Consider the following 27,793-nt stretch of genomic DNA (forward strand, 5'->3'; position numbering starts at 1 on the left):
GTGATGTTCCATTTAGCTTATAGTAAGAACAAATGACTCTTAGGTGGATACTGTTCGAGATAGGTCCAGTAATAAAAATACACAGGATGCCAATAAAAGTATTCACATTTTAAGAAAAAAACTGTATTGAATGTGTAATATTCAAGTCACATTTGACTTCTGCAATTACAAGATGTGCTCAATATGACTTGTATTTATCTTTTATTATCAGTGTATACAAATTTAATTACAAATTTAATACAGTTTTTTCTGTTTTTAAATATGTGTACATTTTTTGGCACCTTCTGTATACAAGGTCAGGCAATTAAATTCAGGAACTCATCCTAGAAAAAGTGCTATAGATCTCATTGCTGAATATCACTGTGGTCACCTTTGAAGTACTTCCCTCAGGAAGCTATACACCAACACCAGCCCATAGTCCACCCTTCAGACACTTTTTCTAGGATGAATTCTAGAATGAACTTAATTGTCAGGCCTCATATGATGACAGCTCTGATGGCCATTCCAGAAAAGGAGTTCCAAAATTGCTTTGAAGGGAGGGCTAGGCACTGCTATCAGTACATAGCTTACCAAGGGGAGTACTTCGAAGATGACTATAATGATGTTCAGCAATGAGGTGTGAAGTGTTTTTTCCAGGATGTGTTCAAAAACTTAATTGTCTGACTTTGTATATTAATATATAACAACAGTGATTTAAACAACCCTGAAGCTTTTTCCCTTTTATGTTGAAGTCCAGGACTAGTTTAATAGCAAGATTCTGCTCCATGAACTCATTAGCTCATGGTGCCATCATTTCCTAGGATATGGGTTGTGGTTCAAGATGGACTCCAGCTGTCTCACCGCCAAACAGCAGAATGGAGGAAAGAGATGAGGGACGAACACCAACTCTTTCTTAAGCAAGGTTCCTGGAAGCTGTCATGGGACATGTCAGCTTATATACCATTGGCCACAACTTAGTTATATGACCACACATAATCATCAGGGAAGATGGAGAAAATAGTCTTTATTGTGGACAGCCACTAGTCCAAATAGCATAAAAGCATATAAGGGGAACAATGAGAAGTCACTACCACAGATGCACTGACATATTGGTAGTGATTATTTAAGAACTTTTATATTTTTTATTGTTTGGGAGTCATTGAGGGTACAAAGAATTAGGTTACACTAATTGTATGCTAGGTAAAGTCTCTCTTATAATTGTGTCCTGACCCCAAGAGGTGTGCCATACACCGTGACCCCCTCTCCTTCTCACCTCCCCTCTACTCACTCCCTTATTCCCCTACCCACCACCTTGTATTAGATCATCTACTGCCTTCATATTAGAATAGAGTACATATTAGAATAGAGATTCTTGATTCTCCATTCTTGTGATGTTTTACTAAAGAGAATCCATTCCACCTCCATCCAGGTTAATACAAAAGATGTAAAGTCCCTATCTCTTTTAGTGGCTGACTAGTATTCCATAGTATACATATACCACAGCTTGTTAATCCATTCCTGGGTTGGTGGGCATTTAGGCTGTTGGCAATTGTAAACTGAGCTGTGATAAACAGTCTAAGGCAAATGTCCTTATGATAAAATGATTTTTTTCTTCTGGGTAGATGCCCAGTAATGAGATTGCAAAATCAAATGGAAGGTCTAATTTGAGTTCTTTGAGGATTTGCCATACTTCTTTCCAAAGAGATTATATTAGTTTGCAGTCCCACCAGCAGTGTAAAAGTGTTTCCTTCTCTCCACATCCACGCCAGCATCTGCAACTTTGAGGCTTTGTGATGAGGGGCATTCTCACTGGGGTTAGGTGATATCTCAGGGTGGCTTTGATTTGCATTTCTCTGATGATTAGGGATGATGAGCATTTTTTTTTTTTTTTTTGCATTTTTTTCCGGCCCTGGCTGGGTTTGGACCCACCACCTCTGGCATATGGGGCTGGTGTCCTACTCCTTTGAGCCACAGGCGCCACCCGGGGATGATGAGCATTTTTTTCATATGTTAGCCATTTGTCTATCTTCTTTAAAGAAGGTTCTATTCATGTCTCTTTGAATTTTTTAGTTTGTCGCCCTCAGTAGGTAGAGTGCTGTAGCATCATTGCTCACAGCAACCTCAAACTCGGGCTCAGATGATACCTTGCCTCGGCCCCTGCCCCCAAGTAGCTGGGACTACAGGAGCCTACCACAATGCCTTTTTTAGAGATGGGGTCTCCCTCTTGCTCAGGCTGGTCTTGAACTTGTAAGCTCAAGCAATCCACCCCCTTGGCCTCCCAGAGTGCTAGGATTACAGACGTGAGTCACCATACCTCGCCTAAGAACTCTTGCATTCTAACAATTGCAAGCTAAAGTCACAGTGATGACTGTGCTAGGATCACACTTGATCCTGCCCTGGTTTTTGATGTCTAGGGAGTGGGAGAAATGAGGTAGAGGGGAAAGAAAGTTTTTGCAACAGGGAAGGTGGGAGGCAATGGGAGCTCAGGCACAGGCCACAGAGGTGTAGGGGAGAAGGCAGAGTAGAGAGCAATGGCAGAATCACGGGACCCAGGGCCTGATGTTTTAGGGGAGGAACACATTTATAAGAGGGACTTTGCCTAGTAAACGCAATTAGTGTAATTTGGATCTTTGTACCCTCAATGAATCCCAAAAAATTTTTTAAAAGAAAATGGAGACAGAGGATATAGAATGACTCGTGGCTTTGAAGGCAAATTAGACCCTGATAATTGGAGTAAGAAGTGTTGTTTAGTGACTATATTATACTGGTGGAGTGAACTACTACAAATTGACCCAAAATCTCTCCTTCCATTACAGTGGTTCTCAACCTGTGGGTTGCAACCCACGGGAACTGTAATAAAGGGCCGTGGCATTAGGAAGGTTGAAAACCACTGTTCTATTACTTCTTGCTTGAAGAGACGAATGAAGTTAATAAACTCTTCCAAGTAGTTAATCTTTCACAGGAAAAAATTAACAGGTCTTAGTGACTTAACCTAGCCAGTTATAATGTTCCCTCTGCTACCTAATTCAGTACATGGGACTCCTTAAAATTCTGAATTCTTGAGGCATTCTTAAGTGCCAAAATTTCTCACTTGAGTAAGCTGAATATACAGAGAATCTATTCCCTACCTAGAAAGTGGAGTTGGTATTTCTCTGCACAAAATTGTTGTAAAGTTTAAAATACATTGGATATTTAAAGAGCCTGGCACAATGCTTGTGTCAATGAATGTTAATTTCTATCTCTTTCCAAAATACTTTCCTGTTTTATGCATTCATTCAAAAAACATTTGGTCAGCATTTCTTATTTCAGGCACTATACTAAGTACTGGAGGGCAAAGTTTAATTTAGTCAGAGAAAACAACGGTTTGTTTTGTTTTGTTTTCATTTCTGAGTGTTGAGGTAAATTCTGAGCTGATCTTTTACACCAGTGGTTTTCAACCTTCCTAATGCTGCGACCCTTTAATACAGTTCCTCATGTTGTGGTGACCCCCAACCATAAAATTATTTTCATTAGGAAAATAATTCTAAGGTGGAATGTGAAGTTCAAGGGAAGACTAACAAGAGTGAGGCTGAAAGGACATTTGTTACAGCTAGCATTTTCTGTGAGTTTGCTAGTTACACTGTACTAATGGCCCTCCGTGCATTACTTTAATAACATCACAGAGGCTAAGTGATTTGTCCAAAGTCATACTACTTAAAAAATAGTAATGGTCTTAAGACCATAATGGTCTTTGCCTCGGGAATGGCAAAGAGTGCATGGATTCCAGAGAGATTTAGGAAGTGGAATCTACAGGACTTGGTGATTGTTTGAATATGGAGAATAAGGGTGAGAAAAGAGAGGAGGCAAAGGTGACTCCTTATTTTGTGTGTTTGTGGACAGCATATAATCTTCTTAGATAGAAAGCTTGTTCCTTAAAGAGGAACAAGTTTGGGAGCGTGGTATGTTTAAGGCCTGTAAAGTTGAAGGCACCTGTGGGATATCCAGGTAGAAATGTCCCGTTGAAAGTTCATTGCTTGATCCTCAACCTTAGGGCAGACTAGTCAACCAACATCAACCTGTAATTGATCCACAAGGTAGGTGAGATATGGTACAGAATAAGAAGAACAGAGAGTTTCTTCTGCTAGATTAATCAGCTGGAGGAGAAAAGCTTTTCCCTAGATTCAGCTGTGGATCTTTGTAAAACATGATCTAACCCATGATTTTTCTAAATCTTGTACTACAACTACTCCTAAGAGGCCTATAGATGTCATATTACAAAGTAGAACAAAGACCTGTATTATCATAAGAGCACTGTCATAACAAGAAAGAGTAATTGATCTGACACTTTTTGTTGGTTCAAAGTCAGATTTAAACTTACATAAAATTTATTCTGTATTTTCTATAACAACTTATGTGCTGAATAAAATATCATTATTATTATTCTAATACAAGGGGCTGCTACTACTAGACCAATTTTATGCTTCATTCATGCAGAAGAATGAATGGATTAAAATCCAGCAGCAACCAATAAATTATCCCAACAATAAAAGCAAAAATGAAGCCTCAAGCCCTTCTCCAATATGGCAATTGAAGTTTCCTGTATCTGACATGAAGTGCGATGAAAACGTGACTCTAAGCCATGCCTTCTTAATCTGCAACTCCTAAACCCTTCTAGTGAAAATTCTGAGTCACCTCTGTTTTTAATCATCATAACAAGATGGGATTTAGGTTTACTTGAACCTAAATTTTGTCTCTCTTTCCTTTTAGAAAGCATCATAGACGGTCTCTACATGATGTGGCTTCCAAAGACTCAGGGACTATCCACCTTACAAATCTGCAATGAGAAGGCAGGAATGAAGATCAGACACCTCAGCTTTCATCCTGTTATTAATCACTCCGTAGACATGTGTCCCCACTGCAGAGAGTGAACTGCATGAACGAGGAAAGTTCTCAGGGCCTCAAACCACCAGCACTCTTGTCTCTCGCCCTGAGGAGAAGGCAGAATCATGGCGTTTTATAGCTGCTGCGGGATCCTCTTGGCTCTTGCCTGGCACTCCTCTGCCTATGGGCCTGACCAGCGGGCCCAAAAGAAAGGGGACATTATCCTCGGGGGGCTCTTTCCTATTCATTTTGGAGTAGCAGCCAAAGATCAAGATCTGAAATCAAGACCCGAGTCTGTAGAATGTATCAGGTACGAGAAGCAGCTAAATCTCAGAGTCTCCTCTTCTTTTCTTTTTTCAGAGAAAAGCTGCATCAAACCCCAAATGTTCAAATTTGGTTCTCTTTTCAAAAATGGCAACTGATAATCATACTGAAGCTTATTATCCCCCTGCCTCCTTTTTTTCTCCTAAAGAATTTTTTCCAAACATAAAATGGCCAGGGTGTTGAGTAGAAAAACTCTTGGCCCATTAAAGCATCTGTCTGGTCATTTGGTGACCAGCTCATTGTCATCGTTACCTGGCAGCAGCATTGCTTGATGGAAGAATAAGTAACTAGAAGGAAATTTACTGTAGGTCTTGCAAACCTGAGTAGTAAAATGCCCTATTGGCCTTTTGTGCCCTGTGGTCAGTATTATAATACCTGAGTGCTAGCTGCCTCAATTGTTTTTAAAGGAATTTAGAGTTGAAAGAAATAGCGTTTTCTATTTGGCATGACTCAGCCATCTTCAAAATGTGGTCCATAGCATTTGGCAACTGCGCCTAATAGAAAGTCATTCTCATAGAAAGTTCATAGAAAGCTCATAGAAATCTGAACCCCACTAGTCCTCCCCACTAACAGAATACATCTTACTCTCTTGGTGAACTCTCCCTGCCGCTGGGTGAAGACAGCTAATATGTCTCATTAAATCTTTCCTTCTCCAGGCCAAATAGTCCCAGTTTTCTCTTCCATGACTTGCTTTCTTGATGCCCCACCCCTACTCCCGGTATCCTACTTGTCCTCTATCCAATGTTCCCTAATTTATCATGACCCTTTTACAATATGGCAGCCAGGACTAGGCACAACTCCTTCAAACAGGATCTGACTTCTGCAGAGCACAGTGGGACTGTGTACCACCTCCCCTAATCTAGACATAAGAGACCATGACTGCACTCCAACTCTCAACTCATTTTCTAAGAGAGATTTGCAACTTCCAAAAGAGATCCAGCACTTTTCCTGCATCTTCTCGATAGCAGGAAAATGAAAATGAAAACTAGGACTTTTCCAACAAAAATGGATTTCTGTTCATGATCTAGTAAGAGCTAATAAATTAGATAACATTTTCATATTTTTCTTAGGAATGCAGAAAAGCTAAGTGCAGAATGTAGCTGATGCCAATTATAACAATCACATAACCCATGTGGACAAATACTTTCTTTGTTGTACCCTGCTAGACAGAGTTGTATCTGTGCCAGTTTAGCAGTACAGATGTTTAAAATAAATTCTGTAATATTTCTTAATAACTTCGCAGATTTAAAACAAACGATTAGATAAATGAAGGACACATAAAGAAAATGAAATGAAAATGTTACATTAAAAGTTAGATCAGAAAAAAAAAAGTTAGATTAGGAACTGTGGGAACCTGAACAATACGATAGAATAAAACAGATCGTATTTCTCACCTCCTGTCACTGAGTTCAAGTAATGAAACCCACGGTATAAAGGGAGAACCTGCCGAGTTATGTTTTTTTCCTGTAGGCGCAGAAACACTAATTCAGCACATTTGTTGAGGCCTCACTCTGAGACAAGTGCTCAGGCCGTGAAAACCATGTCACTGACCCTATTTCTCTTGTTAAGTTGCTTGATTTTTATTTGAAATAACATTTTTCTTTGAAAAGCAATACCACTTTTTTTTTGTTCTTTGTTTTTTTTTATTGAGAAAGAACCTCAAGCTGTCGCCCTGGGTAGAGTGCTATGACTTCACAGCTCACAGCAACCTCCAACTCCTGGGCTCAAGCAATTCTCCTACCTCAGCCTCCCAAGTAGCTGGGACCATAGGCGCCTGCCATAACACCCAGCTATTTTTTGGTTGCAGCCGTCATTGTTGTTTGGCGGGCCCGGGCTGGATTTGAACCCGCCAGCTCAGGTGTATGTGGCTGGCGCCTTAGCTGCTTGAGCCACAGGCACTGAGTCAATACCACGTTTTTTAAATACAAAATATAAACAAGCCCAAAACAGATAATCTTAAAATAATCATTCTACCACCAGGAATGACCACTGTTTAATACCCCAAAATGACCACTGTCTATATACAGCCTTCATCTGTCTGTGGTTTATTAATAAAAATGAGATCATTCATCACCCTTTCCACTTCCATCTCCAGGAATGTTATGGTCTCTATTTGTGACTGCAAATTTGAGTTATTTTTAGGCATCCACGAATTAATATCCTAATTTATATTTTTCCTTTTTCTTTTTAATAAAAATATATGTTTCTAAAAACCATTTCTAGTAAAGTACCTCACATCAGCTACTTCAAATTTTTGCTGGAGAAGCTGGATACAAATTATTCAATAGATTAAAAATAACAATCTATTTTTATTGCTCCCTGACTCTGTGTGAGGCACCAGGCTGGGTATTTTACATAATCATATCTCTCTCTTCACAGCCACTCTGTAAGGCAAGTGTCATCTCCATTTTACAGGGAGGACTTTGTAAACAATACCCAAAGAGTGACAGAGCCAGGATTCAAACCCAGCTGTGCCTAGGACTGACTTCTAAAGTAGTTGACCAGAAAGCTTCCCATTTTCTTCCACTTCTTCTTTCTTCCAGGTATAATTTCCGTGGGTTTCGCTGGCTACAAGCTATGATATTTGCCATAGAGGAGATAAACAGCAGCCCGGCCCTGCTTCCCAACATGACGCTGGGATACAGGATATTCGACACTTGCAACACCGTTTCTAAGGCCTTGGAGGCCACTTTGAGTTTTGTTGCCCAGAACAAAATCGATTCTTTGAACCTTGATGAGTTCTGCAACTGCTCAGAGCACATCCCCTCTACTATTGCTGTGGTGGGAGCAACTGGCTCAGGTGTCTCCACGGCGGTGGCAAACCTGCTGGGGCTCTTCTACATTCCCCAGGTACCCGCACCTTCTAAGATGGGGCTCTGGGAGCAGAATCAGGACAGCAGGCTTGGAGGGTGCCTTGCCTGGTGTCCAGGACTTTGACTATTTTCCTATCCCTGGTGCAAAAGACCTTTTATTCAGTTGGTGACCATTTGAGATTTCTGAGACCCCCGATGTCAATAATGTCTTCACAGGCCTTCCAAAATTCTTTTAAACATGCCTTGTATAAAACTTTGTCCTTTTTTGTAAGCATTGTTATTTATTTCCCATTTCTTTCCTTTAGTAAATGGCATCTCTTCTGCTTTTACTAAAAGGAATGATACCATACGATATAAATCCCACCTTTCAAACCTAAAATGTATGTCCCTAATTCCATTCCCATATAAGTCCCTGTTTCTCTACTGTCTGGCTGAAAACTTAGGTCAGAAGGAGAAAACAAAACAGAAACATATTGTTTGTCTTGCACATTCCAGAAGTGAAGAATATTCTATTTCATTCAACAAATACATAGAGAGAACATATATGATTAAGCATTCACCACCCTGGAGGAACTCAGCTTAGGTGGAGAGACAGTTTTCATTTTCAAATACTACTATTTTTCAAATAATACTGTTTCAAAAACAGTTCACTGAAACAAATGCTTTAATCAACATTTATTCAAAGTTGCATTTTTTCACAAGAAAAATGACAACAAATGTAAATGGATTTTATAACCTGATTTTTCCCTCTTACCACTATGCAGCAAACCTTTTCCAGTTTAATATTTATAGATTTATGACATCATTTTATAATATTGAAAAATTGGAAACAACCTAAATATCCATGAATGGAAGAATCAGCTCGATTATGATGCATCCCTTATATCAAGTTTTAAATAAATTATAAAGCACACCTTAAATTTTTCAATGTTTAATATTTACAATTAGTAAGAATACCTTTGGTAAATTTACATTTCTCTGCTAGGAGGGCTCCATTTTTCTGGTGATAGCCATTATCTCTTTACATACACATGATAACCGAAAGTCTATCATCATTTACCGAACTTTACTTCAGGGAACTAAAGGTGTTTCCCATGGGGAAGCCCTAGCTTTGTAACTTTGGTGCCACCGAGATCTGGCAAAGCCCATATCAGCAAATGTGTTGGGCATATGTAAATTTGGTACATTGCACAGCTTTATTTTATATGTGCAATTAAAATAAGTTGTTGTTACCCCTCGGTCAACAGGCATAAGATGTTTTAATAATTACCTTCAAGTAAAGAAAGATCATGAAGGGGAGGGTCTTCATTCTTTGTGGTTTGCATAAGGTTAAGCTGAATTTTAATTATAAAAGTGCTGAGAGAGCTATAATGTTCATCTATCAAACCAATGTGAGTTTATCTATAGCAGTGGTTCTCTGCCATGGTTGCATGTTGGAATAATATGGAGAGCTTTAAAAATACTGATGTCTGGGTCCCACCCAGGCCCACCCACAAAGATAGGTGTTTAATTGAGCTGAGATGCTGCCTGGGCTTCAGGAGTTTAGTGAGTTCCCAAGGCAGCTGTAATGTGCACCAGGCTGGGAATCACTGCTCTGCAGGGTTAGGTCAGCGGCCCAGAGCTATTTTGTATATCAGCCCCGCCACCAAGTGGTTGGAACAAGCAGACCAGCAAGAACCAATTGTGGTTAGCACAGTTTTCTGAATCATCTATGAAATTCTTCCCTCTTATGACATAAAGAACTTTTGTGTGTTTTTAAGGGGATTTTTTTTTTGGGGGGAGATGCAAAGTGATATTTACCTCATTTCATAGGTTGCTTTCTAAAAACTGAATAAATTTAAATCCAGTTCTTAAGAGTATATGCATAAGGGATATTTTTGTTTCTAGCTTTTATCCCTTTAAAACCTTTTTTGGCCCATTTCAAAAGAAAATCAAGGAGCAAGCAATAACAGAAGGATTTACAAAATGGTATGTCTCACATTGGCAAAAACCTGATTCAAAGCCTATTGTTAGGGCCTGCAAACAGAGTTCTTTAAAAACAGTAACATCTAAACAAATTATTTCATTTAACTACCTACCTCATGAACTTCTATAGTAGTACAAGAGTGTGAGCTTATTCTGATGAAAGAAAAAATTGTCAGTTTCATATTATAGTTTTTAAAATCAAAGCTTTTGTCAGAAAAATCATACTTGCCCGATGGCAAATGTGGCTGGGTTTTTATGTTTTTAATATAGAAACTATCCATTAACAAGAAGGAATATATTGGAAAACTTCATTTAAAAACATTGAACATAGCCAGGCACAGTGGCTCATGCCTGTAATCCCAGCACATGGGAGGCTGAAGCTGGTGGATTGCATGAGCTCACAGGTTTGAGACAAGCCTGATCCAAGACCCCATCTCTAAAAAATAGCCAGGCATTGTGGCTACTTGGGAGGTTGAGGCAAAAGGAGCACTTAAACACAAGAGTTTGAGGTTGCTGTGAACTAAGACACCGCAGCACTCGACCAAGGGTAACCAAGTGAGACTCTGTCTCATAAAAAACAAAAAATTGAACATAGAACATCAATTGTTCCAAATGGTGAGAAATATTGAAAAGGCATTTCCCCAAATTTCTTCAACTTGTTTTCTTAAGTTAAAATCTCTCTAGCAAACTAGAGAACACGAGATATTAACCACTACTTCCTTTTCTAGATTCTATTACGCATACGTAATGGAATACTATTGAGTGTACTTCTACTAAGTGCAAAAATGTTTTGTTTTTTAGAAGAAATGGTCTAATAACTTGGAACTTCCTAACTGGTAAGCCATAATGACATGCAAAATGCTGCAAATGTGCCAAATCCTGCCCAATCAAAGATCCCGATCCCCCCAAGCCTTGGGATGGTTAGACGGGCCTGGGTGGTCAGAGCACTCCTCGCCAGGTTTGATCAGCCCCCTCCCTTTTCCCCATCTTCTGTGTTTGCCATAATGTGGGGGTGGGAAGTAGAGGAGCACTACACTAGCTAATGCTTTCCATGGTATTTGGGTGCTTCTTCAAGCAGTGATCTCTTATCATAAAAAGCAAGGCTTTCTTCCCTTGGTGGTCCACACCCATGCTCAGGTGCAGAAGTGGCTATGTCTTAGAGAGTCAGAACAAGGTAGCTTCTCCAGGGTTCCTTTTCAGCCCCTCTAAGTTTTTGGAGACTCACATCAAAAGCCTGCCAATGGGCTCAGCCAGCACCTACAACTGCACAGAGGTAAAGGGCTCAGAGCCAGGTGCAGTGGCGCACTCCTATGGGCCCAGCTACTTGGGAGGCTGAGACAAGAGGATTGCATGAGGCCAGGAGTTAAAAAATAACTCCTTAAAGATATCACTCTTGAAAAAAAAAAAAAGAAAGAAATAAAAAGGATAAAACTCTAGATCAGTGGTTCTCAACCTTCCTTATGCCACAGCCCTTTAATATAGTGGCTCCTGTGGATCACGACCCACAGGTTGAGAACCACTGCTCTAATGGTGGTTGAACTGAAAAGTAAGAAGTAGAAAGGATATTTTTCTGATAATATTTAACAATACATAATACATCATTGTTACTGAAGTGCAGTGGAACTGAGCTTAATGAGCCTAAATCGCTAATTGAGCCTAAAGGGTAAAATAGTTCTCTAAAATGACGGCAGCTGAGGTTTTGAGGTTATTTTTATCTGAAGTACTGGGGGTGAGTAGGAGAAGAAAGATGGGAAGAGAGAAATTAGGCAGTGGCTGGGCATAGTGGCTCGTGCCTGTAATTCTAGCACTCTGGGAGGCCAAGGCAGGAGACTTCCTTGAGCTCAGGAGTTTGAGAACAGTCTGAGCAAGAGTGAGCCCCCATTTCTACTAAAAATGAAAAAAATAACCAGATGTTGTGGTGAGTGCCTATAGTCCCAGCTATTTGGGAGGCTAAGGCAAGGGGATCACTTGAGGCCAGGAGTTTGAGGTTGCTGTGAGCTAGGTTGATGGTACGGTGCTCTAGCCTAGGCAACAGAGTGAGACTCTGTCTCAAAAAAGAGAGAGAGAGACAGAAATTAGGCAGGATATGAAAAGGGAACTCTTTGGGACTCCTCTGAAGAACCTTATGTTTACAATCTGTAGAGAGCCTGACTCTTCCCAGAGGTGAGTTATAGACAAGTATTCATCACAGTAAAGGGAATTTAAACTGTTCAGATCAGAAATCAGGCCCAACTGGCCAAAGATGTTTACATGGATACTTCTACCCAATGAGCAGCACAGCGGAGGTTAGAAGCAACATGAAACAGTGCATAAAGACTCTTCTTGAAAGGATAAGTACATCCCACCATTGCTGGATTGACTTATGGCTATTTTTGAAGGTAGCATTGTGAAGAATCACCCATTGGGAATTAAGATGCTCTGTCACAGACTGAGAGGTACTTGGGCACTCTGGACTGGAACAGATTCTGATTTTCCTCACCCTTTCATCCTGTCCACAGTGAACACCATGTTTGATACATGAGACTAAGGTAGACCCAAAAAGCCACCTCCACAATAGCCTTGAGGATCACCCAGCACCTCACTCACTCACTCATCCCTTCTGTGTTCCTGGTCCTTTCCAGGTCAGCTACGCCTCCTCCAGCAGACTCCTCAGCAACAAAAATCAGTTCAAGTCCTTCCTCCGTACCATCCCCAATGATGAACACCAGGCCACCGCTATGGCAGACATCATAGAGTATTTCCGCTGGAACTGGGTGGGCACAATTGCAGCTGATGATGACTATGGGCGGCCAGGGATAGAGAAGTTCCGAGAGGAAGCCGAGGAGAGGGACATCTGCATTGACTTCAGCGAACTCATCTCCCAATACTCTGATGAGGAAGAGATCCAGCAGGTTGTAGAGGTGATCCAGAATTCCACAGCCAAAGTCATCGTTGTTTTCTCCAGTGGCCCAGACCTTGAACCCCTCATCAAGGAGATTGTCCGGCGCAACATCACAGGCAGGATCTGGCTGGCCAGCGAGGCCTGGGCCAGCTCCTCCCTGATCGCTATGCCTGAGTACTTCCATGTGGTTGGAGGCACCATTGGATTTGCTCTGAAGGCTGGGCAGATACCAGGGTTCCGGGAATTCCTGAAGAAAGTCCATCCCAGGAAATCTGTCCACAATGGTTTTGCCAAGGAGTTTTGGGAAGAAACCTTTAACTGCCACCTCCAAGAAGGTACTAAAGGACCTTTACCCACAGACACCTTCCTGAGAGGTCAGGAAGACAATGGTGGCAGGTTCAGCAACAGCTCCACTGCCTTCCGACCTCTCTGTACAGGGGATGAGAACATCAGCAGTGTGGAGACCCCTTACATGGATTACACACATTTACGGATATCCTACAATGTGTACTTAGCAGTCTATTCCATTGCTTACGCCTTGCAAGATATATATACCTGCCTACCCGGGAGAGGGCTCTTCACCAATGGCTCCTGTGCAGACATCAAGAAAGTTGAGGCTTGGCAGGTATGTCCTTCATGTAGATAGTAGTTTGCTGCATAGCAAAGCAGAGTTGGGCTGATCCAGGCAAGAAAAATAGTGATTACTTGAAAAAGTCAGTAACAGGGGTGGCGCCTGTGGCTCAGTCGGTAAGGCCCCGGCCCCATATACCGAGGGTGGCGGGTTCAAACCCGGCCCCGGCTGAACTGCAACCAAAAAAAAAATAGCTGGGTGTTGTGGCGGGTGCCTGTAGTCCCAGCTGCTCGGGAGGCTGAGGCAAGAGAATCGCTTAAGCCCAGGAGTTGGAGGTTGCTGTGAGCTGTGTGATGCCATGGCACTCTACCGAAGGTGATAAAGTGAGACTGTCTCTACAAAAAAAAAAAAAAGAAAAAGTCAGTAACTAAAAGAGGCTACTAAGTAGAACTTTGGATTCAAATTGCCTTTTTAAACATCATGCGCAACTGACTTCTATAAAATTGATAGTAATTTGATTATGTATTTAAAGCCTTGACTCAACTATTCTTTTTTTTTTCAAAAATGTATTTTTATTATACTAAGGTAAACAAACCCACATACACCTTCTATGTTTTTAGAGGTTACCATTTCAAATGAAGGGAGAGGATTGAGAAAAAGAGTGATTACCTAAGAGGTTTTTAGTTAACATACACTGTATTTATAATTAAATGAGGAATTTTATATCTACACACATATACATGTAAATCTATATGAGAAACCTAAAAATGTGGAAATGTTAACATCCTTAGACTATGGTCAGTGATTCCATGGTGCCATGGTTTCTCTGTAACTTTTTGTACATTTTAAATGGTCTTAGGAAAAAAATACATTTATCTACATTTATAAGTGAAGAATAAATACTCAGAACTATGGGTCTATCCTCATCTGTTTAATCATGTCCTTGTTTATGGATGCTGAGTAGTTTCTAGTACTGAATTCAGACCTTCAGAACTTGGGGAGGGGGGAGCTCATATCATCAGGTAATACAGTATTCCTTCATTCTTCATTTTCTATACATCAGATTAATTTCGAGTTTGCCTTCCTACCTTGTCAGAAAGGAAGAAATACCTGTGTCTCTCGTAGACCTGTTTTCCTTGCTTCAGTTGGATTAAAATTGGTGAATTTCTCAGACAATAGAGGACATGGTGATTACAGGCGGAAGGTCACATTTATCAGGAAAATGCTTTTATTCAGAAGGATTCAGCAGATGTGCACACTGCCTAGGGCTCTCAGTGCTTCCTGAGGCAGTGTGGGACTTTGAAACAATCTTTCTTTTTTTTTTTTTATTATTGTTTTTTTTAATTGATATTTGCTTTCTGGTAATGCTTTTTTTTTTGTTAAATCATAGCTTGTACATTAGTGCGATCACCTGTACCCATTCTAAGATGCACCATAGATGTGGCCCCAACCATTACCCTCCCTCCACCAAAACCTCCCCCCTCCCTTCCCCCTCCTTGGCCCTTTCCCCATAGTCTTGTGCTATAGTTGGGTTATAGCCTTCATGTAAAAGCTATAACTTAGCTTCATAGTAGGGCTGAGTACATTGGATACTTTTTCTTCCATTCCTGAGATACTTTACTAAGAAGAATATGTTCCAGCTCCATCCATGTAAACATGAAAGAGGTAAAATCTCCATCTTTCTTTAAGGCTGCATAATATTCCATGGTATACATGTACCACAATTTGCTAGTCCATTCATGGGTCCATGGGCACTTGGGCTTCTTCCATGACTTAGCAATTATGAATTGGGCTTCAATAAACATTCTAGTACAGATGTCTTTGTTATATTGTGACTTTTGGTCTTCTAGGTATAAACCTAGTAAAGGAATTATAGGATCAAATGGCAGGTCTATTTTTAGGTCTCTAAGTATTCTCCAAACATCCTTCCAGAAGGAACGTATTAGTGTGCATTCCCACCAGCAGTGTAGAAGTGTGCCCCTTTCCTCCACATCCATGCCAACATTTCTGGTTTTGGGATTTTGTTATGTGGGCTACTCTTACTGGAGTTAGATGATATCTCAGAGTAGTTTTGATTTGCATTTCTCTGATGATTAAGGATGATGAGCTTTTTTTCATGTGTTTGTAGATCTTGCATCGGTCTTCTTTAGAGAAGTTTCTCTTCAAGTCCCTCTCCCACCCTGAGATGGGGTCACGTGTTCTTTTCTTGTTAATACGTTTGAGTTCTCTGTGGATTCTGGTTATTAGACCTTTATCAGAGGTATAACCTGCAAATATTTTCTCCCATTCTGAGGGCTGTCTGCTTGCTTTATTCACTATGTTCTTGGCTGTGCAGAAGCTTTTTAGTTTGATCAGGTCCCAGTAGTGTATTTTTGATACTGCTTCAATTGCCTGGGGAGTCCTCCTCCTAAAATATTCACCGAGGCCGATTCCTTCAAGAGTTTTCCCTGCACTTTCTTCAAGTATTTTTATAGTTTCATGTCTTAAGTTTAAATCTTTTATCCAGTGAGAGTCTATCTTAGTTAATGGTGAAAGGTGTGGGTCCAGTTTCAATCTTTTACAGGTTGCCAGCCAGTTTACCCAGTACCATTTGTTAAATAGGGAATCTTTTCCCCACTGAATGTTTTTAATTGGCTTGTCAAAGATCAAATAACGGTAAGTAGCTGGATCCACCTCTTGGTTCTCTATTCTCTTCCAGACATCTACTTCTCTGCTTTTGTGCCAGTACCATGCTGTTTTGATCACTATGGGTTTATAGTACAGTCTCAGGTCTGGGTAGTGTGGTTCCTCCTGTTGTGTTTCTATTGCTGAGTAATGTTTTGGCTATTCGAGGTTTTTTCTGATTACATATAAAACGAATTCCATATTATTTTTTCAAGATCTTTAAAGTATGACAATGGAGCTTTAATAGGAATTGCATTAAAATTATATATTGCTTTGGGCAGTATGGACATTTTAACAATGTTGATTCTTCCCAGCCATGAGCATGGTATGTTTTTCCATCTGTTAACATCTTCAGCTATTTCTTTTCTTAGAGTTTCATAGTTCTCTTTGTAGAGATCTTTCAAGTCCTTTGTTGAGTATACTCCCAAATATTTCCTCTTCTTTGGCACTACTGTGAAAGGAATAGAGTCCTTGACTGTTTTTTCGGCTTGGTTATTGTTGGTATATATAAAGGCTACAGATTTATGGGTGTTGATTTTATAGCCTGAGACATTGCTATATTCCTTGATCACTTCTAAAAGTTTTGTAGTAGAATTCCTAGTGTTTTCGAGACATACGATCATATCATCTGCGAAGAGTGAAAGTTTGATCTCTTCTGACCCTATGTGGATACCCTTGATTGCCTTTTCTTCCCTAATTGCAATGGCTAAAACTTCCATTACAATGTTAAAAAGCAATGGAGACAATGGACAACCTTGCCTGGTTCCTGATCTAAGTGGAAATGATTTCAATTTAACTCCATTCAATACGATATTGGCTGTGGGTTTGCTGTAGATGGCCTCTATTAGTTTAAGAAATGTCCCTTCTATACCAATTTTCTTAAGTGCTCTGATCATGAAGGGATGCTGGATATTATCAAAAGCTTTTTCTGCATCAATTGAAAGAATCATATGGTCTTTATTTTTAAGTTTGTTTATGTGTTGAATTACATTTATAGATTTACGTATATTGAACCAGCCTTGAGACCCTGGGATAAATCCGACTTGGTCATGGTGTATAATTTTTTTGATGTGTTGTTGGATTCTGTTTGTTAGGCTCTTATTGAGTATTTTAGCATCTATATTCATAAGTGACATTGGTCTATAATTTTCTTCTTTGTTGAGTCTTTCCGTGGTTTGGGGATCAAGGTGATGTTTGCTTTGTAGAATGTGCTGGGTAATATTTCTTCTTTTTCTTTATTTTGGAAAAGGTTTAGTAGTATAGGTACTAGTTCTTCTTTAAATGTTTGGTAGAATTCTGACGTAAAGCCATCTGGTCCTGGGCTTTTCTTTTTTCTTTTCTCAAATAGTTGATGCTATTTCAGAACTTGATATAGGCCTGTTCAACATTTCCACTTCATTCTGGCTAAGTCTTGGTAGGTGGCGTGCTTCCAGGTATTGGTCAATTTCTTTCAGATTTTCATATTTGTGAGAGTAGAGTTTCTTGTAGTATTCGTTAAGGATTTTTTGAATTTCTGAGGGGTCTGTTGTTATTTCATCTTTATCATTTCTGATTGATGAAATTAGAGATTTTACTCTTTTTTTCCTGGTTAGGTTGGCCAAAGGTTTATCTATTTTATTGATCTTTTCAAAAAACCAGCTTTTGGATTTATTGATCTGTTGTATAATTCTTTTGTTTTCAATTTCATTTAATTCTCTCTGATTTTGGTTATTTCTTTTCTTCTGCTGCATTTGGGGTTGAAGTGTTCTTCTTTCTCCAGTTGCTTGAGATGTTACATTAAGTTGTTGACTTCCACTCTTTCCGTTTTCTTGAGGAAGGCTTGCAGTGCTATAAATTTCCCTCTTAGGACAGCCTTTGCAGTATCCCAGAGGTTCTGGTAATTTGTGTCTTGATTGTTGTTTTGTTCCCAAAATATGGTGATTTCCTTCTTAATCTCGTCTATAACCCATGTATCCTTCAGCATAAGGTTGTTTAGCTTCCATGTTTTTGTATGGGTATGCAGGTTCCTGTTGTTATTTAGTTCAACTTTTATTCCATGATGGTCTGAGAAGATGCAAGGAATAATTTCTATTTTTTTTAAATTTGCTGAGGTTAGATTTGTGGCCTAGGATGTGGTCGATTTTGGAGTATGTTCCGTGGGCTGATGAGAAGAATGTGTATTCAGTTTTTTTGGGATGAAATGTTCTGTAGATGTCTGTTAGGTCCAGATGTTGAATGGCTGAGTTTAAATCTAAAATTTCTTTGCTTAGCTTCTTTTTGGAGGATCTATCCAGCACTGCTAAAGGGGTGTTAAAATCTCCAACTACTATGGAAGTGGAGGAAATTGAGTTGCTCATGTCTGTTAGAGTTTCTCTTATAAATTGAGGTGTGTTGTGGTTGGGTGCATAAATATTAACAATTGAGATCTCATCATATTGAGTATTATCTTTAACAAATATGAAGTGTCCATCCTTATCCTGAATTATTTTGGTTGGTTTAAAGCCTATTGCGTCTGCGAACAGGATTGCAACGCCTGCTTTTTTCTGCTTTCCATTTTCCTGGAATATAGATGACCATCCCTTCACCTTGAGTCTATATCTGTCTTTTAATGTAAGATGCGATTCTTGGATGCAGCAGATATCTGGTTTGAGTTTTTGTATCCAGTCCGCCAACCTATGCCTCTTTAGAGGACAATTTAAACCATTCACATTAATTGAGAGTATTGATAAGCCTTTCGAGAGACCAGTGGACATTTTTAATCCTTTTGCAACTGTGGAAGTTAGAATTTGATCAAAAATTTTTTGGGTGGGTTTACTTTTGTGGTGGAGAATTACGCTGATCTTTTTTTTTTTGTAGAGACAGAGTCTCACTTTATCGCCCTCGGTAGAGTGCCATGGCATCACACAGCTCACAGCAACCTCCAACTCCTGGGCTGAAGCGATTCTCTTGCCTCAGCCTCCCGAGTAGCTGGGACTACAGGCGCCCACCACAACACCCAGCTATTTTTTGGTTGCAGTTCAGCCGGGGCAGGGTTTGAACCCGCCACCCTCGGTATATGGGGCCGGCACCTTACCAACTGAGCCACAGGCACCGCCCTACGCTGATCTTTATGGAGGATAGGTCTGAGAATGTCCTGGAGAGCTGGTTTAGTTGTGGCAAATTTCTTCAACATGTGAATGTCGTTGAAGTATTTAATTTCTCCGTCATAAATGAAGCTCATTTTAGCTGGGTACAGGATCCTGGGTTGAAAGTTATTTTGTTTTAGGAGATTAAAAGTCGATGACCATCCTCTTCTAGCTTGAAAGGTTTCAGCAGAGAGATCTGCAGTTATTCTGATATTCTTCCCCTTGTAGGGAATGGTTTTCTTTCGTCTGGCAGCTTTCAGAATTTTCTCCTTCATATTAACTTTAGTGAAATTGATTATGATGTGTCTGGGGGATGTCTTATTTGGGTTGAGTCGTGCTGGAGTTCTGAAACTGTCTGCTATCTGAATTTCAGAATCTCTTGGCATGTCTGGAAAGTTCTCCTTCATAATCTCATGGAGAAGAGACTCTGTGCCTTGTGAAGCCACTTCGTCACTTTCGGGAATCCCTAGAAGACGAATATTGGTTTTCTTCAAATTATCCAAGAGCTCTCTGAGAGAGTGGTCTGTTTTTGCTCTCCATGTCTCTTCTTCTTTGAGGGTTTGGGAGCATTCGAAAGCTTTGTCTTCAATGTCAGAAATCTTCTGCTTGAAGATCTGAGAAGAAATCTTTCTTCTGCTTGCTCCATTCTGTTACTGAGGGATTCTACTGTGTTTCTCAGATCTTTGAGGGATGCAACTTCTTGTCTCAATGTGTCGAAATCTTTGGTCATTTGCTCTTTGAATCCGTTGAATTCTTGAGGTAACTTTTGGAATTCTAATTCGATCTTATTTGCTATCCAGATCCTGAATTCAATTTCTGACATCTCAGCTATTTGTTTGTGCATGGGGTCTTGTGCTGTTTCTGCCCCATTGATCCTTGGGGGAGTTGATCTTCTCTGATTATTCATATTGCCAGAGTTTTTCTGTTGATTTCGCCTCATGATTGTTTTTCACTGTTGCCTCTGGCTGTCCTCAGAGTTGGGGAGGTGTCTCTCCAAGATTAGACCCCAGCGGGATCACTCTTTTGTTGCTGGATCTTTGTAGGGAGTGACCCTGTGTAGTTCCTCTGGGGCTGCTCTAGCTAGGGAGTTCTGGTTGTGGAAGCAGCTCCAGTTTGTGCCACACCCAGATCCAGCAACAGAGCTGGGGGTGGTGCGCATGGTTCTCCCAGAGTGTCAGGCGCCCAGTGACTTTGGCACAGACTGCCCAAGGCTCCAGCAGTCTCTGGCCAGGAGAAGAGCTCTGCGCAGAGGCAGGGAGGGCTCCAAAGGGCACGCAGCTACCAGAGTCCCTGTCCAGATGAATGGGCTAGTGTGGAAGCTGGGAGGACACAGGAGGGAGGACGCAGGGTTGCGTGGCTCCCGCAGTTCCTGGTCAGGGAATGTGGAGGCCCGGTGGGTGTGGGTCACCATTCGGGGGTCACTGCACAACTCTTATGGAGGTCTGGGCGGCGCCAAGCCCAGGAGTTTGAGGTTGCTATGAGCTGTGACGTCATAGCACTGTACCCAGGGCAACAGCCCAAGGCTTCAGTGTGCCAAAACTGTCTCACTCTGCCCCTAAGGATTAAGGCTGTAAGGCAGCTCAGTCCCTGCCTTTAGGCTGCTCGGTCAGTAGGTTACTTTGACCCGCCCAATCCTTGCTCTGAGACCCTGAGGGCGGAGCTTGCCAGGGCAGTTCTTTCACAATGGCTTCCTGCGCCCAGCTCAGTGGCTCAGTCTGGGGCCCCAGACAATGCCCAAAGTTCTCCACACTCCTGCTCAAGCTCTCCCCAAGGCAGTTCAACTGAGTGCCAAGTCCAAGAACACTGAAACAGTTCACAGGTAAGACCTTTGCAGTTTGCAGTCTCACTGCTGCTTGTACTTACGGTTGCCGGCGTGATTAGGTCAATGGAACACACACAACCACTTGCCAGTTTTCCACTGTTTTTGTCCTCCTCTTGGGTCCAAAAGTCCCTTGCTGGCTCCCTGTATCCTCAAAGGGATGATTATAGGCAGATCCCACCGGCCAGAGATGCCTGGAGTCTTGTCTCCCCAGACTCACTGTTCCCAGTTGCATAGAAGTTGTTACTCGGCCGCCATCTTTAATCTCCCTGAAACAATCTTTCAATCTGTGAAATGGGCACAAGATAACCACTGCCTACAGACAGTACAACCCCCCCCCCACCAAGTAATTTATCTCTACCCCTGCATTAGTCTTGTTCTGTTGTTCATCCTTTATCTCCATCAGAAGGAAGGAGGTCTGGACCAGGGTACTGAGAATGACACTTTCCTCCTCTTGGAGCTCAGCCTCTGCTGAGCCTTGTTAGCACTGGAGCAGAGCTGAAAACGTCCCTCACTTAGGGGTGTGTGGGGCCCTGGAGAGTCCTCTTCCTGAAGATCAGTATTCAGAAAAGGTTGGTGCCTTTTACTGAAAATCTCTGCATTATAGGAATTTGGTCTAAAGGCTTGAGGTTTCACATTGCTGATGGGGCTGGATGAGTGGATGAGATGGCTCATCAGCTGTGCCTGCTGCTGCCACAAGTCTATTTCAGTGTGCTCCTTTGAGAGGGTCCCATTCTGCAATCAGAGCCTGGCAGATCTCATCCCACCATTGTACAACATAAGATAAGTCAATGTTGGGACCCAGATGAGTCCCGTCCAGGAGAGAGGACAGGTCAATTTGGTGCTGCTGAACAGTCTGATCTGGTGTTCTGTTTGGGGCACCTATCAAGAAAGGCACAGGCTCCCTTTTGCTCTGCTTACCACACAGAGATCTTCGGTTCTGAAACCGCATCTGAATTCTTGATTCCCGAAGGCATATTTGTTTAGCCAGTTTCTTCCTGGTAGCAATATCAGGGAATGGGTTTCTCGCAAAGGCTTGAACCAGTTTGCTTCTCTGATTTCTTGTGATGGCTTCCAGGTCTGATTTGGCTTTTTGGGGTATGCATTCCTGACACCAGGCTGGTCATGCTTCTGGGTTTCATCTTTTCCTGAAGAATGTTCTGAATTTAATTGTCTCTGTTGTTTCATTCTGTAGTTTTTAAACCAATTCTGGATTTTAGATTCTACAACACCAATTTCTTTGGCCAGTTGTTCCCTGGCAACTTTATCAGGGTGAGAGTCACGGCTAAACCATGCTAGGAGGGTATCCTTTTGATTCTGGTTATTAAAAAACCAGTCTCCATGGGTTTCTGTCTATAGCATGCCACTTGAAGGGCTGTTCGAATTCATCTTGGGGAGAGGATCTAGTCTGGGAGAGCGACTCAACTATTCTTACTCCAGTGGTTCAGAATACCCAAAGTATGGTCCCTAAAAGTTTTCATAGGCCGGGTGTACTGGGAGGCCAAGGCCGAAGGATTGCTTAAGCTCAGGAGTTCAAGACCAGCCTGAGCAAGAGCAAGAGCAAGACCCCATCTCTACTAAAAATGGAAAAACTAGCCCAGTGTTTTGTCAGTCACCTGTAGTCCTAGCTACTTGGGAGGCTGAGACAAGAGGATTGCTTGAGCTCAAGAGTTTGAGGTTGCTGTGAGTATGATGTCACAGTACTCTACACAGAGCAACAGAGTAAGACTCCATCTCAAAAAAAAAAAAGTTTTCATATATTCTAGAACTAAATAGAGAATGTTTTTAATGTCTGAATTAAAGATAATGTCTCCTTCTGAGTAACAAGTATTTGTTGGGTACCTATTACATTCCATACACTAAGGGGCATAACACAAGTATTGTGTTCAGCCATCACTCTTGCCATTATGTCCCTCACAGCCTGTGCTGAGCCACCCATTAGGCCAACCAAGCACAAGCTTAGGATATAAGCAAATCACAGGCACAGAAGAAAAAAAAAAAACCCTCTTCTTAAAAGGATTTGATATTGAATACTTCAAAAAGAAGGACTGAGGGCCGGGTACAGCAGCTCACGTCTATAATCCTAGCACTCTGGGAGGCTGAGGCAGTCAAATTGCTTGAGTTTAGAATTCAAGACCAGCGTGACCAAGAGTGAAACCCCCATCTCTAAAAATGGCTGGGTGTTGTAGTCCCAGCTACTTAGGAGGCTGAGGCAAAAGGATCACTTGAGCCCAAGAGTTTGAGGTTGCTGTAAGCTGTGACACCATGGCCCTCTACAAAGGGTGACAAAGTGAGATTCTGTCTAAAAGAAAAAAAAAGAAAGACAGGTTGCTAGCATAGAAAAAAATCAGAACTTAAGTTGAATTTCTAGTTTAGTCTTTAGTACTTTTGTATTACACACATTTTGTAGACTCACATCCTACAGTGCTGTTCCGTCTTGCACATGTGCCTTGTTTTTTCAATCAGACCATGTTTTATACTCCTTTTGTATTTTCCTCAGGTCCAAATTGACCTATCAAGGAGAAAACATGAAAGTGGGAGGGAAATCCCTGAATTTTTTTTTTTTTAGCATATGCTATACCTTTTAATTGATATTAAATTAATATTGGTATTACTAAATGTTTTCATGTTCCTTAATTGAAAATGTACAAATCATTTCAAATTAAAATAGAGATAGTTATTTTAGAGTCATGCGTAGTCATAGAATAGTCACAGAAATTCCTGAATTCAAATCAAATGACCCAGCCTTCAACTCCCCCATTTTCTAGCTGTGTTCTAAGTCACAGTGTCTTCATCTGTAAAATGCACCTAAAATCTAGTCTACTTTCTACTCAATGTTCTTTTGACAATGAAATGAGATATGTGAAAGCAATTTATAAACTTTCAAGCTATAACCATGTGGGTGATTATTATGGTAGGACTTCAGTACACCTCTAATTAATTAATTAGGCAAAAAAAAAAATAACTGGGGCATCTTTGTATATAGAACCCAACCAACACAGACCCTTTGGGAAAAGATACTAAGAGGCAAAGAATGTACAACTTATGTTAGTTATTGCAGAGACCCTCATGAGAGGGTATGAGAGACTATCATCTAGGCCAGAGCCAGGACCTGCAAGTTCTCAACCCTTCTTATATAGGAACATCTCACTCAACTATGATTGTTGGCTAAAATTTCTAACCTCTATGAGTATTCATAGCTTCCTTTCTCACACTGAACCTCCACCCTGGCAAAGACAGAAAAGCTCCGATAAAGGTGAAAGACTCCAAAGACTTCAGAAGCCATAATGCTAAGGTGTGTAGTTTTAAGTAGGAGTAATAAAGGGACAATCTTTGGGTGGTGAATACTATTGTTTTTTCTCTTTTCTCTTGTATGTCCTCTGCAAGGGGGACCCCAGCTCTTGAAAAGCCTGCAAGACCAGGGTGAGGTTGACGGGAAAAGAGGCTTCCAGTGGGAAAGTTGGGCATTCTACTCTTTAATCACTGCTCTCCCATACAACAAAGTAAGGTCAAGATGGTCACGACCAGAGCTCAGGCCTTAGAGAAGAAAGCCATGATTGGCTATACTCAAGATTGGGACTTTTAGTTGTATAAGAGAAAACCCAAACCAAATTAGCATAAACAAAAAAAGGGAAATTAGTGGCTTATGTTACTGAAAATCTCAGAAGTATTCCAAGTACAACTAAATACTCTCATCTCTCTCTTTCTTTGTTCTTTATTCCCCAGGGTTAGCAGTTTTCAACAGCGAGCTCAAAAAAAAATTCCTTGCTTCTAGGATCTCCTTACTTCCCAGAATTTCCAATAAAAGTCCCAGACATTGGTGGCACCTGTGGCTCAATGGGTAGGGCACCAGACACATACACCAAGGCTGGCAGATTCTAACCCAGCCCGGGCCAGCTAAAACAACAATGACAACTGCAACAAAAAAATAGCCGAGTGTTGTGGTGGGCACCTGTAGTCCCAGCGACTTGGAAGGCTGAGGCAAGAGAATCACTTAAGCCCAAGAGTTCGAGGTTGCTGTGAGCTGTGACACCACAGCACTCTACCCAGGGCAACAGCTTTAGACTCTGTCTAAAAAAAAAAAAAAAAAGTCCCAAACATCATGCTGTGTTTATTGACCAGTCCTAGGTAATGTATCCATCCCTGAAGCTAGGAGTTCACCCAAACTACACAGACTGAAAGTAAGGGGAGAGTGCATCCCCACAGGAAATCAGGATGCTCTTTCCAAAAGGAGGAGGAAAAAGAAAGCAGCAAAAATTTAAAATATCCACTGATAGACAGCTCACTTGACCCTAGTCCAGGTAAAGAGTGTCCTTCTGGCACAATTCATGTAGGAGAGGACACACATATGAAAATGGGATCAGACTCTAGGGAGGAATAGCATGTAAATGTTGGCCAAAATCTCCTGTTGGGTGGGCATTCCAAAATTTAAGATCTGTGCCATTGTCTCCATCAAGAGAAGAACCAGCAATTATTCACTGTCATTATCAATACCTATCTGGAACCCTTTCGCTATACAATCTAATCTAAGAATCTCAGTTGGGAACTCCATGTCTGCCTTCTCTCAGTCTTTCCCTTATAAGTCAAACTGCCTGAAACCCCCCACAAGTCACTCGTTAGTTTTTGGCACAGCATCTTTGCTGAGGCCATAACCTACAACAGAAGGGCCATCGATTCTCATCTTCACTATCACTGTCTACCAAGAACTTTTAAATATTTTTTAAAATTCACTTTCTCTTAGAAATCTTTTCAAATCCACAAGTTTCTGATCATTCTTTCATCTTCATTTTTGCTGTTTAAGCTTCCACAGCTCTTTAACTAACTAAAATAGATTCTTATTAGTTAAATCTCTAGTTAAGTAAGGATCAATCACATTTTTTTCTTTTTTTCCACCTAAAATATATCAATCAACTCATATGCATTAAAAGTACCACCAATAGGTAATTTATGAACACACAACCTGCAATTGCCTCCTGACCTCCACAGAGACCCCAAGCCCTCCTTACACCCCCCCTCCCACAGCTCTTTCTCTTCACTTTGAATCCTCTGCCTCACAAGAGCAGGAACTAGGCCCATATTGTTCAGAATGCGTCCAGAATGCCTAACACCAGAATATTTGTAGAATGAATGAGTTGATTTGACTGGACACTACATAGAGTTCTTTGCAGGGAACTGTTTGACCCAACAATCCATTCTTGGATCAATCACTATGGCCAAGGTATTTTAGCCTCTAACTAGACAAGCTTGGGTCAGATGCTCCATCGAGTTTGAGTGGAACATCATGTAAATAAGTATGGAACCACTTTCCTTCTTCTTTCAGGATGATCATGGACGAGGCATGCTTCCTGTTTTCCTCCATCTCACACCAACCACTCACTAGTCAAAAAATAGGCATGCCTCTTGACAGAACTGTGGTGATGACAGAAGTCACATGGAGTTGATCTTTCCAGGAATTGCTGGCACTCTTAGGAGTTACGGTGAAAGCCTGAGAAGATGGAGGGGAGATATAAAATATGGCTGAGGTTAGAGAAAGGAATGAGGCCTGGATCTTCCCTTCACTCTAAGCACAGGAAATAGGCAAGAAGCAAGAAGCTCATTATCTGTGCAAACTCTCCCTCATTATCTGTGTAAGAGCTGGAAGTCCTTGACCACAGTGGGGGCTTTCTAGTCTTTGGCTTAATTCTATTGACTTTTTAGAGAGTATGCCAAGAGGTGATTCCCATTTATGCTTGTGATGAGCAACAATTAGACTTTAAAATTCTTTAGGGGAAACACCCTAAAAGGCCACAAGATGGGAATATCACTGCATAAAAGAATGTGTGACCTTCTAAGTGTGTGCATTTCCCACATAATTGCCCCTCTTTTAGATATGCCTGTCTCCTGTTTAGTTTTCTTTATGAGACTGTTAGTCTCTTTGGGTATTTATATTATCTTCTATGTTTAGGTCTTTCTACTGGCTTTTTTTGTTTCTCTTACCCTTTATTTATTCTTTCTTTTCCTCATATTACTCCCCAAATAAAATAATTTGGATGCATATTGAATTATACTCTCAAGTTAAATTTTATGCTTTCTTTTTTAATTCCGTCAGTTTCTTTCTTTCTTTCTTTTTTTTTTTAATTTTAAAAGCAAAAGAGGGTTCTCTCTGGGGGAAATATCTAAATTATTTTTTAACTTACATTGACACTGCTTTTTTGTGGGTCAGTGATTATCAATTTAAAGATTCCTGGCCAGGTCAGGCACAGTGGCTCACCCCTGTAATCCTAGCACTTTGGGAGGCTGAGGCAGGAGGATCACTTGAGATCAGGAGTTCAAGACCAACCTGGTTACATAGTGAGACCTCCCTCTACATAATATAAAAAAATTAGCCAGATGTGGTGGGACATGCCTGTAATCTCAGCTACTTGGGAGCTGAGGCAGGAAGATCACCTAGCCCAGGCATTCAAAGTTGCGGAGAAATATGATCATGATCTAGCCACTGCAGTCCACCACAGAGCAGGACCATGTCTCCAATATTCCCTATTATTGATTCCTCTTAAGGGTGAAATGAAAGTCTCTAACTTTCCTTGCTATGCAAATTAAAGGCAAAAAGATATTTTGCAGAAAATAAAATATTCAGCTGCAAAACTTGCAAGTCAACATGACAAAAGAAATATTAAAGATTATTAAAGAGATAATTTAGAGATATGACTTAGTAAACAATTTATTATAAATATATATGGTACAAATTTTGAGTAGAAAATACTCCACACTCTGTGATTCTATTTACATACCTGCTGTGAAGATGAAACACTATAGTACTCTCAGGTTCAGATT

The 27,793-nt window shown here is 40.9% G+C and overlaps 1 protein-coding gene across 1 annotated transcript in view; it reads left to right on the plus strand.

Annotated features, from left to right (window-relative positions):
• The window catches only part of CASR (calcium sensing receptor), a 92,954-nt gene that overhangs the window by 46,811 nt on the left and 18,350 nt on the right, over positions 1-27,793 (plus strand). The window contains exons 2-4 of the mRNA XM_053565315.1: positions 4,726-5,149; positions 7,707-8,013; positions 12,563-13,447. Of these exons, the coding sequence (XP_053421290.1) occupies positions 4,965-5,149; positions 7,707-8,013; positions 12,563-13,447 (1,377 nt within the window). The 5' untranslated portion in view covers positions 4,726-4,964. The remainder of the gene's footprint in view (positions 1-4,725; positions 5,150-7,706; positions 8,014-12,562; positions 13,448-27,793) is intronic.

This window comes from Nycticebus coucang, chromosome 16 (assembly GCF_027406575.1).
Source record: "Nycticebus coucang isolate mNycCou1 chromosome 16, mNycCou1.pri, whole genome shotgun sequence".
NCBI classification, from domain to species: Eukaryota; Metazoa; Chordata; class Mammalia; order Primates; family Lorisidae; genus Nycticebus; species Nycticebus coucang.